A 20,027-nucleotide genomic window follows, 5' to 3' on the forward strand; every position below is an offset into this window, starting at 1 on the left:
ACAGCCCTCTATTTAATTTGCTCAGAGTGTTCTTGAACATGCCTAATTAATTTTACACTTTTTTATAATCCAGAGCCTCCCTAGATGTCTGGCAGGAAAGGTTAAGTCTACATAGTATGAACTGCAGTGCACACATCACTGCCACCCTCACATCTGAGTCTGATAATTCTGGTGAGTTCTGGACAATGGAAGGAAGCAAAAGTGTGTCATTTCTGGAGAGAAGTGGTTAGAAGAACATGTGTCTGTCTTTTGGTTTCTTTCCCAACTTCCGGCTAAATGATCTAGAGGAGGGCAGGGTCACAAGAAGAGTCTGGATCTCTGAATGACCAAATAATTCACACTAGACTTGAGCAAGAAATTACCTGTGATTATTTCGGGCCACAAAAAAATATGGAGTTGTGTTACAGTATTTAGGTATATTGGCTAATAAAATCCAATTCTTAGATTTTGAGGCCTGAATAAAGATGCAGCCTTGTGTTTGCAAAATCTCCATCCATTAGGATGAAAAGACTTTTAAGTGACTGCTTGGAAAGACAACTGGGGCTAAAGCATGTCATGAGCTTCCATAATGCTGCCTTATCTAATTTCTCACTTTTCCAGATGCTCAACTATCTGGCATCAAGAAGGAAAATTCGTATTCAGAAGACACTTGATTTTATTTTTAATGGTAAACATGAGCCTTTTGGGGTAAAAAAAAACTAGTTTTCATCCCACATCATCTAAATCAAATAGTTTTATTCATTCATTCACAATTGGGAGTGGGGAAGTGTCAGCAGGCAAGAGAAAAGGGCATAAGCTATGATTATGTAAAACAATTTAAAGCAACACTGTCTTTATTCATTATGAGTGAGTCAGTATCAAACTGTTAAAGTAGAACTACTCACTTGATCAAAAGCTTGGATTTCTATGTCCAAAGCCCTGAGTTTCATTAAGACTTTAAAATAGTGCCAATATAAACTGGCTATGACCATAAAGGTGTAATAGCAGGACGTCTTTCCAATTCTAAGAAATGATTTCCAGTGGCTCAAGTAACTAGACATCATCACTGTCTTTTAGTGTTCCAAAAAAAGGTCCCAGTATGTTATGTATTATGTGAATCTCATGTACTATTTCATGTAATACCTATAAGCTGTTCTGTCCAAGTCCTAATTGCAACTTTTTATAAGTTCAGCTGTGATCTATGGTTCATTCTGCTAAGTCTTTTCCATAATCCCTCTGTCCCATGTTATATACGCACCTTCAGTGCTTCCTTCCCTCCCTTATATCCTAACACCTTCGTTTAATCGCCTCTTAATCATTTGCCTGAAAAGTACACCCTCCAGTCACTTATTGTTTCCTTCCAGATGCTGCTGTGGAATGACTCCCCATGGACTTCACCTAACATTCCATCCATGTTCATCTGGCTGTGCAGACGATGAGTCCGGCACTCCAAAGCTTTTAAGCTCTTTCTTTCCAAGAAAACTCATAGCTAACACCATTATTTCCTCACAAAAACAGCTAACATCTGGAGACTGAAACATCAAAACAAAGAAAAAAATGTTTAACACAGTTCTGCTAAAGTTGGATGCAACCTTTATCAGCCATGTTAGGCAATAAATCAATGTTCTTCTTTACAATTTCTATTAAAAAACAAATCGTAGTGATTTTCAATTAACCTCAGGAACAGTTAATGAACAGGTTATATGCAATGACTAATTAGTCTTTGTGCCTTACAGCTAAGTAAACTAAGCTTCTATTTAGAAATTTAATCTCGAGCAAAATTCACCAAGTTGGTCAATAAAGTTTAATTTTGTTCTCTGTATAAATAGTTAATTTCGGCAGCATTAATTTATTCAAGAAACTAAAATATCTCGACAAGCTGCTTATTCTAAACTAATAGTATGCAATGGTTATGAAAATTCTTCATTAAAACTCCTATTAATAACTTTGAATATAATTAAACTATATCTTATAAAATTCATTTTTTAAAACATTGATATTATTTGTTCTACAATCTGTTAGTGTTTTTTGGTTTTTTGTTTGTTTCAGATATAAGGAAATATCTCTACAATATAAAACAGACAAAACCCAAAGTCCTAATTCCAAGCTCTTTCCTCTATAGCCCACAACTGCTTTTAGTTGTGGACTATTCCTAAAGATCAGTATTTCTCAAACTTTAATGTGCATACAAATCTCCTGTAGAGCCTGACAAAACAGTTTACTGGGACCACATGCAGAGACTGATCTTTTAGGTCAGCTTGGGTCCATTAGTTTGCATTTCTAACCAGCTCATAGATGGTAATGCTGCTGATCCAAGTACCACAATATGAGAACCACAGGTCTACTTTAAACTAACTTTAAAAATAACTATATGTTTTAATAACAGCCCATCACCAAATAAAAATCGATAAAATCTCTATCATTATAATGTAAAAAATATAAAAATTAAAATTCCAATGTCTATAGTAATGTCCATTCTAATTCTTTAGCTTTTTAATTCCTTCCTTTTAAATATTAAGATTTTATGTCTAAGTATAAACAATTACTTCATTTGGATCATTTCATTCTTGTCTTCTAAGCATCTACTAAATAATGGATAAAATCTTAAACAACACTAGAAACTTAAACAATTCTATAAAACATCTTTATAAATTTCGCAAATTATTTAAACATTTTTCTTTCCTTTTTAAAATTTCCAGTGGTGTCTTAGAAATACTAATACCAGGAAAGTCTACATATATTAGTGTGCACTAAAAGAAACATATGAACATATAGTCACTAATTTAATGCTGAATAGTTTAAGTTTTTTTTAGGAAAGGCCTCAGGATCTGCTTCTCTACCACCAGGATGCTTTCCCTCTGGGGATCTCCTTTCAGTCTTTGAGGAAGGAAGGGGTTGGACATCAATGCCTGACCATATGCAGCTTTGGTCTAGTGATAATAAGAGTAGATCCTACTGTACAGAATCACATAATAACAAACCTAATAACTTAGATAATCATTTGAAAGCTTGAGATAATATAGTGAAGTGTTAAGGATACTAAAAATAACAGCCAAACACACTAAGCAATAACTGCGAGGGAGGTAGGACAAACAGCAGACATTATGGAAGGCTATCTTCATCGATACCTTCTCCCACATGCCCACTTTTCAGTGGTGCTTATTATGTCAGTCTCACACACAATGTCCTCAGTTGCTCCAGGTCCTAATTTGTCTCTGGCCGCCTCATCATTTCCCTGAGTATTCCAACTCTCAAAAATGTGCTTTGATATACCATTATTTACCCAATGGTATTAAATATGTACTTACATATATTCATAGACATAAACCTACATACTTGAAGGCTTGCATTCATACACTCACAGACACATTTGGATATGGATATTGTTATTTTCAGTGGGTGTTTGTATACGGATACACGTGTTGATATATAAACATATTTATAAGAACAAGCCCATGAGCTATAAATGTTTGTCCTCATGAAAATAAGAGTAACTAAAATTTATCAACCCCTGTAAAGTATTCCAATTTTTAGTTGATAATAACAAATGAATAAAAGAACGTTCTAAGAAAGCACTGATGTGTGCTGATGGGATGTTGAAGCCAAAATGTGAAAAATAAAACACACAGCCTAAAGACTAAATATGCTCTGCCACAACAGCAATACAAATAGCAAAACTGTATAAGAATATGCTCAGTTTTTCTGGTTTTCAATTCCTGTGATTTCTGTGGTATATGAAAATTATATATTTTACTAGTGATTAGGCACAAATTTAATTTTTTTTACTTACTTTTCCTTCCTGGAAATTAATGAGATAATTTATAGCATGTCTCAGACCATTTTAAATATTTAAACTTTCTAGTTTTCAGCATTTACTTTATACTGTCCTACAGTTAACAGAAAATGTCTCCAACTACTGTAGGAACCTAAAAACAGAAGGAAGTTATTATATGCAGTTTGAGTAATTAAATAATCTGATACCTGGTTTTATATGTGGTTTTATCAAAACTAGGTAAATAGGAGTTCACACAAAATTAATGACAAGGCTAGTATTTTTTGTCAACAGTTTGAGAAGGAGTTGGTGGTCTTCTCTTGATCTTGCTTTTAGTAAAAGGAGGTGATGGCACTGTCAAATATCATGGGGCTTGTGGATTCATCAGAGGTGGGCAGTACATCATCAAAGCCTGATGCTCCCCCTGAACAAAGTCTGCTGCTGTGGGGAGGAGAAATGAGAAGCTACTAACACAGGCCATAGAGAACTCCTGGCCGCCACAGCATTCCACACTTACAGCACAGTTTTGAGGAATGGTAAGCAGAAGTGGAAGAACAGCAAAGCTGCATGAAACTACATCTGTGATAGCAGAAATTCAACTGAAATGTTCAGTCATAATGTGACTGGCCGTGGCTCCTGAGCTTCTTTCTCTAAAATGGAAGAATCCTGAAGTTCTTCTTTAGGGGTACATTGTGGGTGTTAGGACAACTGCTTTTTCATTATTTTTTCTTTCTCATCCATTGTTTTGTTTATTCTATGATCAACTGTATACAATTGGTTTCATTATCTTTACTTTTGTGATTTTAGTGACAAATAACAGAAAATTATTGTTTTCTACACTTTGAATAATCTGTCCTTTTAACAAAGATTTTTATTATGATCACAATAGCACTTTAGCACATTTTGGGTCACTGTTTTTTTTTTTAATTCCATTTATTATATTAATTATATCATGTTGTTTTACTCTAAATACTAAGGTTTTGGATGGCTACTTAGAAAAGAGAATAAAGATGCAATAGTTGAAGTAAAGTAAACCAATTTTTCCAAGGGAAGTAATCTAGGAACTTTCAGTATGTATATGAAGTCTACATATACTATATTCGATATGTATACACCAACACATTTTATATAAATCTGACCATTTTTATATGACTAAATCATATCAAAACTTGCTGAGATTGAGCTCTGAAAAACTAAGGAAAGATATGTGTCTCCGAAATCCTATTAAACCATTTACCTGAATGCAGGAAAAAAAAAAAAAGGCTGATGGAACAAAAGAATAAGAGGAGAAGGTTATGAAAGGTGACAAAACACTATGGAATCATTTTAAAGAGTCTGAATAACCTCTCTCTGAAGTAAGAGTGATTCGCTCAGGATCATCCACCTTAGATTTTTAAATGTTGGGTTTCAAAATGAACTAATGATGGAAGTTGAGCTATATCATCTAAGCCATTTGTAAACAACTGCAGTTTTATTTAAGGCAATAGATTAATCCAGAACTTTACTAACATGTTACATTTAAAAAGTTATGTCAAATGAGTACAAAATAATTTTCTTATAATTAAAGTTCCTACTGGTCAACAGACTGACATGATGTAGGGAAAGAAATATAAGCTTTGGACCTGACGCAGATTCAACTTCAGTGCCTCTACCAGGTATGGACTTAAAGAGAGTTTTATTAACTCTCTGAGACCCCCTTTCCTCACATTATAAGTGAAAATAGCAGCATCTTCTTTGCAGAACTATGAGTTCAGAAGTTATGTAAAGTATTTAGCAGAATCACTGGAATAAGTTTGCTATCTGATAGTGGTTGATATTATTACTATGTAATTTCCCAAACTCTTTTTTTATTCCTTATGCTATACTTTACATTCCCATGATGATTTTAAACCCTAACTCTTGTTAATAATAGTACATTAATAGTTAATGTAGCATTTTGCATCTCATATACTGTTTCATTTGTCCCATGCAATAAGTCATTTGTAAATCTAGAGCAGATATGCTAAAATAATACTAATGCCCCTAAATAATATTTTTTTGATAAGAAAAGTGATTGACATTTTATTTAACAAGTTATCACTATCTTTCCCATCAAAAAGTCAACATCTGTATACATTCTCCAAAGAGCAAAGAGATTTAAGAGATTTGGCTCTCTAGAGATGAGTATTTATGCAGGCTTGTGTTCCAACTCTTTTAGCTCAAGTTTTCAATATTTTCTAGAGCATATATTCAGCAGAATTATATTAAATTAAATATTAAAATCTTGTCATAAGGGAACGGGGACTAAGTGATAGCAGACATTCACGAGTGAAACTCTGAATAACTACATCTGTTTCTCCACAGGTCTTACAAAATGTATTTTAAACACAGCCCTAAAACCTAGGCAAACACAGCTTCAAACTGCCCTCAGCTTTTATGTTTGACCAGGTCCACGGCTTTCTGTAAAATGCGAGGTTTGAACTGTGCCACAGTATTTTAAAAAATTGGAGAATTCTCAGCCCTTAAATCAAAATTCTCAAAAAGCAGTAACTGACTCTAACTAAAATGAGATTCATATTTTGACTTCAACATTAACCTATGATCAGCTTCTATTTCACAGTGAAATAAATACAGATTGGGGAAAGAATTTGAAAAGTGAATGCCAGACTCTGTACACCCAGTGGGTTACAGATGTATGAAAGTGGTGGCAGAGAGCCACTCCACTTCCTTCAAGATCCAAAAACATTTGGAAGGAAACCCCAGAAGGAAAGATGTCTGACAGACATGTTCTCTTTGGGGTTTCCTGACTCCTTGTTTGCCAAGCTTCCTAGACCCCATCACTTGTTAATAAAGCTCACCAAAAAAAGACTTTATGAAATGCTGATTTCACAGAGTGAAACTTATATTGAAGGCATTTTTATGCACTTGAAGTTTCCTGCCATCTGCATTTCTCTACTTTATAAATCCAAGGAACTGTGACTTGGAAGTTACAAGCCTAAGGTGACATTTGACGCGCTTACTATCAGTGGGATATTCAGCCCAAACGCTGAATCCAAAAACCAGACCATAGCTTAGACACTGCAACAGAGAAGCTGTTTCACCCTGAGAGTAGCATTATACCCCCTTGGTGTTTCTACTACTTCTGTAAAATGGAGTCACAAGAAGATGTATAATGTATACTGTGTGAATTAACTCAATAAAAACACATTTTTGGAAAGTGAATGAAAAGCTAGATCTATTTCTCTGAACTCTACAATGGTAGCCAAGAAAGAAAGGAAAAAAAAAAAAAAACGGTTCTCAAACTTCAAAATTAGCACCAGGATTTAAAAATACACATTATAGTCCAAGACGAAAATATATAACAGCTAAAACTACTAATTGTAGTTAAAAAATAATACCTTTGATAAATTAAGTACATATTTTTACAAATCAGAAAGTCAGTTTATTTGGCTGAAAGTACCTGAAGTTTGTACTATGGATGTTTGTCATATTTACCATATATAAACTATTTAGTTTTTAAACATATAAAGAGGATCTAAATATTTCGGTCTTCTGGATAACAGAAAGGTAAAGAAAATATCGTTTCACTCCCTGAAAAAAACTCAATCTAACATTGCAGATATTATATACTTAATAAAAAGATATTTTAATCTATTCAACCATATTTGGTAGGGAAATTTGCTATAATGTAGAAACAAAAATAGGTCGACTAACTACTATATAAGCACTGGTGCTGGCGGAATAGGTGAAGGATGTAAGAGTAACAAGTATATGAAAAGTTTCGCCATTTGTAAAAAGTGATCGTCCATTCAAAAAACTAAGAACTGATCTACCTTATGATCCAGCAATCTCTTTAGGGTAATTACCCTAAAGACCTGAAAACCCATATCCGAGAAGAAATTTGCACATCGATGTTCATAGCAGCATTATTCACAGTATACAGGACATGGAAGCAACTGAAGTGTCCTACGATAGATGATTGGCTAAAGAAGCTGCGGTACATACATACGATAGAATACTACTCAGCCATAAGAAGAGATGAAATACTGCCATTTGTGACAACATGGATGGACCTCGAGATAACCATGCTAAGCAAAATAAGCCAGACAGAAAAAATTCAAAATCACATGATATCACTTATATTTGGGATATAAACTAAAAGCAACAAATGAACAGGACAAACAGAGACTCATGGACATGGACTATAGACTAGTGGTTACCAGAGGGTAGGGGGTTGGAGAGGAACGGGGAGGTAGATGGGGTAAGGGGGATCAAATATACGGGGATGGGGGAGGGTGAAGTGGGTAAAGGGGATCAGATACATGGTAGATGAAGGAAACTGGACAGATGTTAAATTATTATGTACACCTGAAAATTATATAATTGCATTAACCAATGTTACCTCAATAAACTTAATTTTTTTAAAAAAGTAAGCATCCATTTTTAAATCAAATATGTAAAAAGGGCAATTTTTAAGATTAGAGGCATTTAAGTTGTTTCTTCTCTATAAGAAATAAATGATTAGTTATATGACAGAGAGAGATAGGTATATATAAAGATAGATACAGATATAGATTGAGATGTATATACTGATACACACACATTCATAAACAAAATAATCACCCATGTTTTCACAATATTAATTCTGACTAGGAATGCCTTTTATCTATCCAAATTTCACTTGACCTAAAATCTACCTCTAGCACAAAGACTTATCATTATCACTAACTCCTCCTGCACTGAATTAGAACTTTAAAAACTAGTGTTTTTAATTAAATTACAAGAAAAGATTGGGGTGGGGTGGGGGAAACAATGCAAATAAAAAGCAGAATGAAGAAACGACCTTTCAGAGGAACCCAGCGATGAAGAATGAAAATGTGCCCTAGACAGTGCCCTTGGGACAGAAGCCCTGGTGGTTCTATCTCCCATAATACTTTGCCCCTCTTTCCCCCACCATGCTCTTTACTACCTTGCAAGCATCAAGACAGCCAGAACACAGCTCTTCCTCTCTCTAGAAATACTAGCTTCTTCTATCAAAAATGTGTTTGGAACTCAGCTCTAGTCTCTGCATCACTTCCTAGAAACGATAGCTTTTGTTTATATTTCATATTTTTCAGAGAGCTTTTCCATTTTTGTTATTACTTGGCTCTCATATAAATTATATGAAAAAAGTTTAAGACTATAAACTTCTATGAACTAATGTTTTAAATTATCTTCATGTAAAATTCTCTTTACATAAAGTCTGATTTTAGAATGAATGTTTTGGGAACAAGATCTGCCAAAATTATTTTCTGTAAGAAAACATTAAAAATGGCTCATAAAGATGGTTCGTTCCAGGAGAAGAAATTTAAAAACACCTGAGAGTTCATTTAGGAATGAATTCTCATCACTCAGAAAAGGAAGACTGTCTAAAAGGGAAGATGGTAAACTTCTTGTAATTTAAAGACAACGTCTTGCCTATTGAACGATTATGATTAGGCTCTATTCTGTTGAGAAATATGCAAATGTTCAGAAATATTCTGGATTGTCTCATTGAAGTATCTCCATGTCACTGACCATCAAGGCTCACAAAATCAACTATTCATAGGCTCAGAAAGATAACCTGGATGTCCGAGGCAGCTAGGTATATGAATAAAGATGGCAAGTCCTGTTTAACGCATTCATACGTACTTAGTTTTTAAGTGTAGTTTCGACCAAGCAAAATATTTCCAGAGGTTACATTCGGCTCACCTGTATATAGCTAATTTGCATCTCCTACTTTAACATCAGAGATCAGCAGGAGGAAAATGGGATTCTATATGTTGCCTTTAGTATTAGGGCTACAAGCAGACTTAGCTATCGCTTTCAACTCAGAATTTCTGTTAAAATGATATCCAAATATATGATTTTGCTTTATCTCTTTTAAATACCATCTGTTACATGAGAATGGCCTATAAAGCTATAGGTCTACACGGTCTAACCCCTTGGTTGATCAGGAAAAGTAAAATAAAACAAAAATAAAAGCTAAACTTGGAAAAGAATAGATGAGGAGAGAATAAAGGGTCAGGGAAAGTTACAGCATAGAGTGAATAAGCATTAAGAAAGCCAAAAGACTTGGAGGCATTCAGAACTAATGAAAAAAACAAGAACACAGGGTCGGGGGAGGGAAGGATGTGAAAGCCAGCTGGAGTAAGAGAAAGCAAGGAATACAAGAGCCAACAGAAATCCAAGGACAGAAAGTATTGGAGATTGAAGGGAACAGGAAATTTATTGGAAACCAAGTTGTTTTTCCTTTTGTATCCAATGCAATTCTATCCAGGCAGAACTCTAGTCTCAACCTCAAAGAGGACAGAAGGGAAGCTGAAACTCATAGGAGTCTTTCATGGGCAGGAGCCAGGAGTTCTGGAAAGACAGTTTAGAGGAAATGTGATATGACAGCAGACCCTCTGACAGCAGATAGAGAGATAGAAGGGTGGCAGCATCACCCAGCACAGTGTTTTCTAAAATTAGGTGAAGAAAAAACAATGATAGTTGGGCTTTGACTCATAGCTACTGAATCAGAATGCCAAGCATATTTAAAAAACACCTCAGGTGATTCCTATTACTAGGAAAGTTTAGGAAGCACTGGTGTAGTGGTGAAACTAGCTCTGGAACTCAATTCCTAGATCTGCTATTCATTAGTTTTTGTCCATGAATAAGTTATATAACCTTTCTGCATCTCAATGACTAAATCTATAAAATGGATTGCTGTGAAGATTAAATGAGTTATTGCATATAAAGCAGTTAGGCAGTGCCCAGTACAAACTGAACACTCAACAGTGGTGGCTGTATAAAAGTTCTGTGAAGAAAGAACATGTACAAAATAACATTAATAACATTTTAACTGATTAAAAATAAAATATGAGGAAAATACAAACAGGCTGCATTTTATAAAATACCAGGGAGCATACTTTCTAATGGCACAGAGACCTAGCTACAATCTTCAATGTTTTTGCCCCTCGTCTCAGTATTCGTGAGACAGGCATTTCTCTTTGGAAATTAACATGTGAACAGCCTTAACAAAAAGTTCTCCCCGTCCCCCAGAAGGCATATATGAGTCAATTCAAATTAAAAAATTAAAGTCTGATCAAGTCAAGATCTAAAGTCACCATGTTTTTGGAATGCAATAAATTCAGGAGTTGGCTGATGCTAAGACCCACATCCATCACAAGCTGTTGCGGATCATTCAGCTGGTAACCCATATTATTTCATAGTTCTATTCTCTTTAGTCATTTCCCAATATATTAGTCCCAACAATCATCTACTTCTGTAGAACCCCACATAGTTCTCTGCCTTTCTGTTATGCCAAAATTCACGTCTCCTTTATTTTTCCAGCTGTAAACTCAGTTTTACATTAACAAGCTGCACCACTTCTCAATCTCTTTCCTGAACATTCCATCATCTGGCCTTAAATGAAGCCTTGATCACCCCTGTGAAAAGTACCTGACCTGTGACCCTCTCATGTAGTCTCCTATACCTTGTTTAGTGAGTATAAGTATGGATGGCATATTTAGTTTCCATTACTTCTTGAAGAGTGTTACTTTTTTTTGACTTGTATAAAAACTCCTGCTCCTTTGAGATCTATGTAATTTGGCCACATTGTCCTTTATTCCTGCTGGAGGACACATATCCCTTCTATACCAAGGCCATTAGAACTTAGTTCACTATCATTTCCTTTACCCCAAAGTTTGACACTATTGTAGGGAGTATTCGATACATCCGATATTTGATTTATAGTAAAATTCACTGGAATGTTACTCCATTCCAGCCATTAATTTACATGGTGATACAAAGGGCTTATTATCACTTGTGGCTGCTTACTTATTAAATTGCTGACCATAGATACCTATATTTTCAACTTTCTAAGTCTGTTGTGCCCATAACTAAAATTTTTGGTTTCAACAGTACTACAAGTCTTTGGAACTCTCTTCTTTCACTTTATCTGTCAGATATGATACATCGACAAAGAGGGTCTTGAGTATGGCAATATACCTGGAATATGCTATTTGAGAAACCATGATATAATAATTATGAAACAGACTTTTTCTCAAGATGAATAAGTGCATTTTGTGAAATACATCTTTTGCCTCATATACCATTGCTTTAGATATAAAATATCAAGTATAAACAGCCTCAAAATTAAAATAAAATGGTGAGGCTGATGAATATGACAGAAAATAGGATAAATATATCAATAGTCACATCACACTTAAGTTAAATTCACCTAATTAGGAATTGAGACAATTAGATAAGTAGTTTAACAGAGATAAATTGAATAAAATAATAAAGAATATGTATTGTCTTAAGACATTCACTTTTTAAAAGATAAAATTACATGAAATACTCAAAGAAAATTAAAATACTAATTCAGAACTCAGTAAAATATTTTTTTCAAAAAATAAAAATCAGTTGTTACGTGACAAATATGTACACAAAAATAAACATATGCATATAGACAAGAGGATCAACAAACCTACAAGATGCTTTTTGAATAAATTTGATACAATATGTAGATTTCGAAAAAAGCTTGAGTCAATGAGAATGATTAAGAATGAATGTGCTTGGGAATGAAATAAGGCAAAACAAAAGGTAAGATTACAAAAAAGTCAAGGAAGTATGTTTACCAACTTTACATCCATAAAATGGAAAGATTTGAGGTAAACATATAAAGCTAAATATTATTTTTAAAATTATATTCATTAATTCATTCATTCAACAAATTTTATTAAACTATGTTACACACAAAGAAGTAAATAGTATATTGGTCCTCTAAAGCCAGATATTGAAGTTGGGGATAATATTACTTTTTAGATTAAATTAAAACTATCTTCTCTATCTTTCATAATTTTTATTTATTGTGAAAGCCATTTGAATAGTCAGGTTTTTTTCCATAAATTATTTTTTATGAAGCAGCCAATTTTTAAATTTCTTTTTTGAACTTTAAATTGTTACTCTATAAAACTTCCAGCTATAAGATAAATAGGTTCTAGGAATCTAACTCATGATAATTATAGTTAATAATACTGTATCACCTACTTAAAAGCAGCTAAGAGAGTAGACCTTATGTTCTGGCCACACACAAAAAAAATTTTAATTATGTGATGTGGCAGGTCTTAGCTAACACTATGGTGGTAATCATTTTGAAAAAATATAAGTATATCAAACTGCACTCCTTAAACTTATACAATGTTATATGTCAATTATATCTTAACGAAATTGTGAAAACAAAGAAATACTGTAAACAGTTTTCATCCTAACTTGACTGTAACCACTACTATTTTTATTGTAATATGGTAAATACACATTTTACAATTCAGATTATATTGCATAATTCATATTTTCTACATTGTCCTTGTTGTTATGGTAATCTTTCAACTAGCTTGTTCAGAACAAAATTCTTACTGAGAACAATCAGAAAATCCAGGCAAAATATTAATGAAAAACAGTTGTTTGATCTACAGTTCTCAAAGTAGTGAGTAGTTCAGTGGCCAATATATCATACAGAAGAAAAACATAAAGCAGCGATACCAACGGTCAGCATGACTTTCCTCTTGAGACATTTGCCAATTCTATATTAGCAGCTGGGAAGATCGTCAGAGCTTCCAGGAGCCTCAGAGGCTAAGGAAGAAATATTTTGAATTCAGGTCCCAATAAAGGAGAGAGACGCCCTGGTAAATACTCTAGGCCTTTAAGTTAGAAGCCCTAAAGAGCTACAAAATAAAAGTAAAGGTAAAGAGAAAAAGGCAAGCCCTCAGAAATGAAGTAGGGCCAGTTCCAAATCAGCTATGCATCTAATTGGTTTAAGGTAAGCGATCCTTAAACTTCCTGCCTGCTAGAAGTAAAAGATAATCCTTGCTGTACCTCACATCTGTCAGAAAGGCTATTATCAAAAAAAGAAAGAAAAGAAAAGAAATAACAAGTGTTGGTGAGGATGTGGAAAAAAGAGAACATTTGTGCACTATGGTAATGTAAATTAGTGCATCTTCTATGAAAACAGTATGGAGGATTCTCAAAAAATTAAAAATACTACTACTACTGAGCTCAGCAATTCCACTTCTAGGTATTTATCTAAAGGAAATAAGTACCTTGAAAATATATCTGTACCCCCATGTGTTCACTGCAGCATTATTTACAAGCAAATCATGAAAACCTCCTAAGTGTCCATCAATAAATGAATGGCTAAAGATAGTATATACAAACATGAGATACTATTCGACCATAATAAAAGAAGGAATTCTTGTCATCTGTGACAAGATGGATGGAATTTGAGTGCATTATGTTAATAGAATAAGTCAAACAAAGAAAGACGAATACTGTATATCATACTTATATGTGAAATCTAAAATGAACTCATGGATACAAGTAGCATATGGTAGTTGCCAAAGGCAGGGAGTGAGGAGTAAGTGATATGGGAAGAAAAAAATGATAATCCTTTCTGAAGAAGAATAAAATCACTCAGGGCCTCAGATTATGTCTATATATTTTTTCACATCAGGTATAAACATAGACTCAAGAATAAGCAGGCATTTCAGGAGGAAAGATATATGGAAAAGACCCACAGAATTCTAAATACTAAAGTTATCGGACATGGAACTTAAATTAATTGTAAACATTGAAGTATTTATGATAAGATGGAGAACTGTGGCAGAGAACTAAAAACTGGTTTTAAAAATCACAGAAATCTGTTAACGCAAAAATATAACTAAAATTAATAACTCAATAAATTAGATTTACAGCCAATTAGAGAAAGCTTAAGGGGAAATCAGTGAAATGGAATACAGGTGAGAAAAATATTCAGATTAAACATGGAGAGAAAAGATGAAAAAATACAAAAAGTGAATTTAAGAAATAATTTGGAAACAGTGAAAGTTCTGAGATTCTTCAAACTACAGGCCCAAGTGGGGGGATTAAAAAAGAAATAGAAGCAATACTGGAAGAGAAATTGTTGAAAATCTTTCAAAACATATGAAAGCCACCATCATCAAGCCATAGATCCAAGAAGTGCTATGAACCATTAGGAGATACGAAGAAAAATAAATCTAGACACATCATTGCCATACTGTTGGAAATTAAAAACAATGAAAAGACAACTAAAGATATAGTATCATCAAAGAACCAAAAATAAGATTTACAGCTGATTCACTGTGTCTGGCATTTATTGCATCTGCTGAGAAATCTGTATTTTTTTACTGTTATCATTCTTTATATGGAATGCATATTTATAGTCAATATTCTACTGATATTTATGCACCTCTATGTGTATATGTATACATGTGTGTGTCAAAATAAATGTAATTTCAAAGAAAAACTGAAACAATGCCATGAGCAGATTTTTACTAAAGAAAATATTAAACAAATACTTCTGTTAAAAGAAAAATAATTTCAGGTGCTAAAAGTGCTAATTTATATGTCTTAATAAGTTCAGGGTGTGTATTAACACAGCAACTAAGATAACAGTAAAAACAATATATAATTAACAAACTAATGCAGGGGAAAAAGAAATAATAAAAATACATAATTTCAAAAAAAAGCCATAAAAGGAGGGAAAAAAGTGGGAAAAGAAACCAAGAACACCTGAGATAAGCAGAAAATAAATATGGAATAGTACTTTGATTCATTTCTGAAAATTCTCCCCAGTCATTCTAAGGTATTTAGTAAATGTATTAACAGCCGTATAGTTGCAAACTAAAAAGTATATAGTCACATTATTCTCTAATTAAATTTAAACAAACATAATACATTTAGGTTAATTCCAGAGACTCTAACACCAAGTATGCTACTTCGAATCCTAATTTTTGCTGACAGCAAATGTAACTTAAAGAATCAGGATATAATGTAAAATAACTATAAATTTAATCTGACATAATCTACAATTTTGCTTTTATAAATCTACTAAATTTAAAACACTGTGTTAGAATTTAGATCCTTGGGAATTTTATCATTGCAATGGGGTCTTGATATATGATGAACTTTAGCTACTGATTAAGCAACACTTAGAAACCAAAAAATGACTGCTCTACCAGGAAAGTTAAATATAATCAAAGCTTTAAAATATACTAATTAAGCCAGCTTCATCATACTCATTTTAATAAGGACAAATAGAGAAGATAAAACTGACACTGAGAGATAGCTTGAACTACAGAATAATTAATTTTAACCTCTCGGTCTATTAAGGTTATCTTTTGCAAAACCAATATCATTAGCAAAAAACTAGAGACTCAAAAAATTTAATTAGTAGAGCTGTTGTAGTCTAAACCTTTCATGCACACTGACACATGTTTTTACAGGGTAATTCATCATTAAATCCCAAATGTGTGCATTTGTATTTATACGTACACACTCCCAATATTTAATTTTATCCTAATAATTTATCAGGGATACATTATTATCTCTAATGTGTAAACTGAAAATTTAAGATGCAGCCAGTCTATTTCCTGCACACAGTCACAGAATAAATTGATAACAGAAAAAGGTCTATATTTCCAATCTTCTACTGTCTACTACAGGCTTCTTTCAAAATATAGTCTGTCCCAATTTCAGCTGAAATATTTCAAATCACAGGGGTTCTGATCAGGATATTCTCTGCCAGATATAATGTTAAACAATGGGTTAAGTACCATGCTGTATTTTCACAACCTCCAGAATCCATTTTCAACTGTTTTCCCCATCAAAGCATGACTAGGTTCTATAAGATGAATAGGTAAGACACAAACAATAATATCTATCACCAAGACCAAACTCCATCGACATCATGTATTCATCCTCATCACTATAGCATTCACTTAACAAATATTTATCGTTCTACTATAATATACCAATCATTGTTCTGAACCCTGAGGGGAGCTCAGCATGGTCCCTATAAGCATGAGATACTTAAGGCCTAGAATGGTAAACATTCATTTATTTGTTCATTCAACAAGTACTTACTGTAAAATCAAAAGCTAACCAGACATTGTTAGATGCTGAGAATCCTGTGGTGGATTTTTTTTTCTTATATGATACTTGGAGTCTAGTAGGGAATTAAACAGCATCACAAAAATAAATATATAATTTATATTACATATAATGATTAGTGTACTATGCAATATATAACAAGGCTGCTTGCCTTGAGAGTCTGAAAAAGAACATTTGAGTTGAGATGTGAAGGGTGAATAGAAGGTAGTTCACTGAAAGAAGTTAGAACTAGAGAGGAAAACAAGCAAGGACTATATTTTCAGACGAAACCTTATTAGCTTAGATGATATTGCAGAGAGAGGCAATGAAAAGACCAAATGAAGCTGCAGAAAACATGTTAAAAGTGTTGGTGCTCATTCCTAAGAGCAATGAGAGTCCATAGAAAGTTGTGAAACAGGGGAAGGGCATGATTCCACTTAAAATTAAGAACGTCTCCCAACTAGCTTTATAGATGGATTGAAGAAGGATTGCAATAGTCTATGAGTCCATATGAAAGATAATGTTATTTTAAAATTGATAGAAGCAGTAAAGTAGAAAAAATAGATGGATTTGAGAGAAATTCAAGGGTAAAATACTGGATTCAGTCATACTTTAGATGTGGGAATATGAAAATACAGAGCTCTTAGTTTATGACTTATAGGACTGAATGAATTGTGAAGATGTTCCCTGTGATAAGAAATATTGGAGAAGGTCTGGGGTTACAATGGGGAGAATGTGAATCTAATTTTGGAAATGTTGAGTTTGAATTGCTTTTGAGATATCCAAGTGGCAATGTCAAATGAGTAGTGGAACATCTGGACTGGAGCTTAAGACAGATGAGAATATAAATCTGGGACACTAATATGTAAACAGTAACCAAAACTGAGTGTGGATAATAAATCACGAGGTACCTGAGCATTTAGACGGATATAGTCCACTGAGTCATTCTGGTTCCAGACTGAGGAACCAGAGAGGCAAGACTTAAAGCACTAAGGTGTTATTAAGCAGAAGCCAAGAAAGGAGATAAATTTTAAAGAGTCAAATGTCAGGTGTCAACGCTGCTGTAAGTTCAAAAAGGACAACCCATAAAAAATTACAATTCAACAAGATTGAGTAGAAAACAGAATTATATATAAAATGCCATGAGAGCACAGAAATGAGCATTAACTCTGGAGGGTCAAAAGTGATACATAAGCTGTGTTTGATGAATGAATAGGTGTTTCCCAGGCAAATAGTTGGGGGATAAAAAGACAAAATTTTGAAAAGGTAGAGTTATTTCTCAAAAAGGAACAAAAAGTCTTCATTAGTCTGATGGATGTCAAAAATCCTATTCCTCCCATTGCTTGATAAGTCATCCTAGTCATTTTTAATTACTCTTCTTCAACATCTTAACAGGGCAAAGCAGACATCCTCACATAACTTCAATCACTGCCCTCGAATGCCACAAAATCAGAACATGGCAGGGGAGAGAGAAATACAATGTGAACCCAGCAACAAGAGTCGCATAAAGTCTCAGACTTAGGAAATAAAAGTTAAGGACTCCTGATTATATAACAGACCAAATACGAAAGTTAAGAGAAAATTTATAATAGAAACATCAAATTAGAATGTAGGAAAATTAATTAGAAAGACCTGTGAACACACAAGGAAAATTTTCCCTCTAGCATTGTCAGCAAGAGGTTTTGAGTCAGATGAACAAGACCATATTTTAAATAAATAAGGTGCAAAGTGTCTTTTAAAGAATCCACAAATGTTAAATTCCAATTTGTAGAAGATTCCAGTTTCACATATTGACACTATGAACCTGGAATATAAAAAATGTAAAACTACAGGGAAATGGATAATCAACATTAGAATAGTTGACTGAAAGCCATGCAGTAAAACTGTGCTTATCCACAATACAAGTTATTATATTGTTCACAAGATAAACCAGGAATAAACATTTTTTGCATCCCACAAAATTAAAAAATAGCTGTCCTCAAAGGGTCTCTCCCCTTTGCCATGTATTAATATGCATGTAATTATCACTGGTATTACTCTGGGTAATACCAGTGATAATTTAGAGGTAAAAGTAAATTTCTTTATATATATTTTCTTCACTTAGCATTTTTGGTTGAGAATGAATTAAATCACAAGTATGTGGATACTATGACGTTGCCATTTTCTAATGGGGGGGGGCTTTCAGGAATCACATGGGATTAAATAGTGGTCTGAAATCGCTGTTATTTACAATGTTTTCGAGTTTATTCAAGTGTGTTGAAGCAAAAACATTAGGGATAATTGATGGTAAGATGAATAATTTCATCCTACCATATTCTCCTTTCTATATTGGCTTCGTTCCTTTTTCTGCCTCACAGTCTGGCAAATTTGTCGTCTTTGTTACACAGTACAAGCAGGCAACTGAAAAAAAGAGTACTACCCCTGGCAGAGTGCCCACAGATACAAATGATATTATATAAGGCATCCCTTTGAAGGAAAGAAAAAAAGAGAGAGAGAGAAGGAATGGTTTCCCTTAGGAACCTGAAAAAGACCACAGGTAGGGATTTTGCTGTGTCTGCTCTGTAGGGCGGGTCTATACGTTTACAGTAGAGAGATGATGGGAAACCTTTTGAAGGGTGAGGCCTAACACTACAGACTGGTGCGGGATGGGCCCTGGAGTGCGAGGCGACATAACAGGGGTAGAGGCTGGCTGGCAATATGCAAGAGGGTGGGGACAGCCTGGGCCGCGAGGTAGTACCTGCGCGGGGTCGAGCGCCCCTGCCACTGAATCCGCGATGCAGAGATGCTCTCGAAGAAGCTGCTGGTAGCTGAGACAATGCTTCACCGCGGATGGCATATTCCCCATGGTGAGGCCGGGACTGTGCTCGGCGATAGGCAGGCACCAAAAGGAGAGAGATGTGGGTCAAGTACCGCACAGCGACACTGCGCCTGCCTGGGAGCGCGCCCCTCTTGTGCGCGTGCCGCGGGCTCCAGCTCTGCTCTACGCACTGCGGCGGCGCCAAAAAAGGCGGAGAGAGGGACGTGGCCGCGCCTCACCGGTCCCGGGGCTACCTGTGGCGAATGCCGGCAACACCGGGCACCCGGGAAACAGATAAAGGAACTGAGTCAATTGATATCCAGGTGTGGTGCATTTACCACGCGGTATTGAGCAAGCAGGATTGACTGCAGCTGCACACCACCCACTCACTTCTCACCTAATTCAGATCACATCAGGTCACATGTGTTTTGTGTTGGTAAGTCTGCTTATTCCCACCTACAAACTGTTGCGTTCAGTGTAGATTTGTCCAGCATTGAATTCACTTGAGTGTATGTTTGATGACAAGAAGCTCGACTTTACATATTTGGG

At 34.5% G+C, this 20,027-nt stretch overlaps 1 protein-coding gene across 1 annotated transcript in view; it reads right to left on the reverse strand.

Moving 5' to 3' along the window:
- The window catches only part of HMGCLL1 (3-hydroxymethyl-3-methylglutaryl-CoA lyase like 1), a 154,629-nt gene extending 134,890 nt beyond the window's left edge, over positions 1 to 19,739 (reverse strand). The window contains exon 1 of the mRNA XM_016145693.2: positions 19,419 to 19,739. Within this exon, the coding sequence (XP_016001179.1) occupies positions 19,419 to 19,526 (108 nt within the window). The 5' untranslated portion in view covers positions 19,527 to 19,739. The remainder of the gene's footprint in view (positions 1 to 19,418) is intronic.
- Positions 19,740 to 20,027: the final 288 nt, after the last annotated feature.

The sequence above is a fragment of the Rousettus aegyptiacus genome, unplaced genomic scaffold (genome assembly GCF_014176215.1).
Source record: "Rousettus aegyptiacus isolate mRouAeg1 unplaced genomic scaffold, mRouAeg1.p scaffold_m13_p_1, whole genome shotgun sequence".
Taxonomy (NCBI): Eukaryota; Metazoa; Chordata; class Mammalia; order Chiroptera; family Pteropodidae; genus Rousettus; species Rousettus aegyptiacus.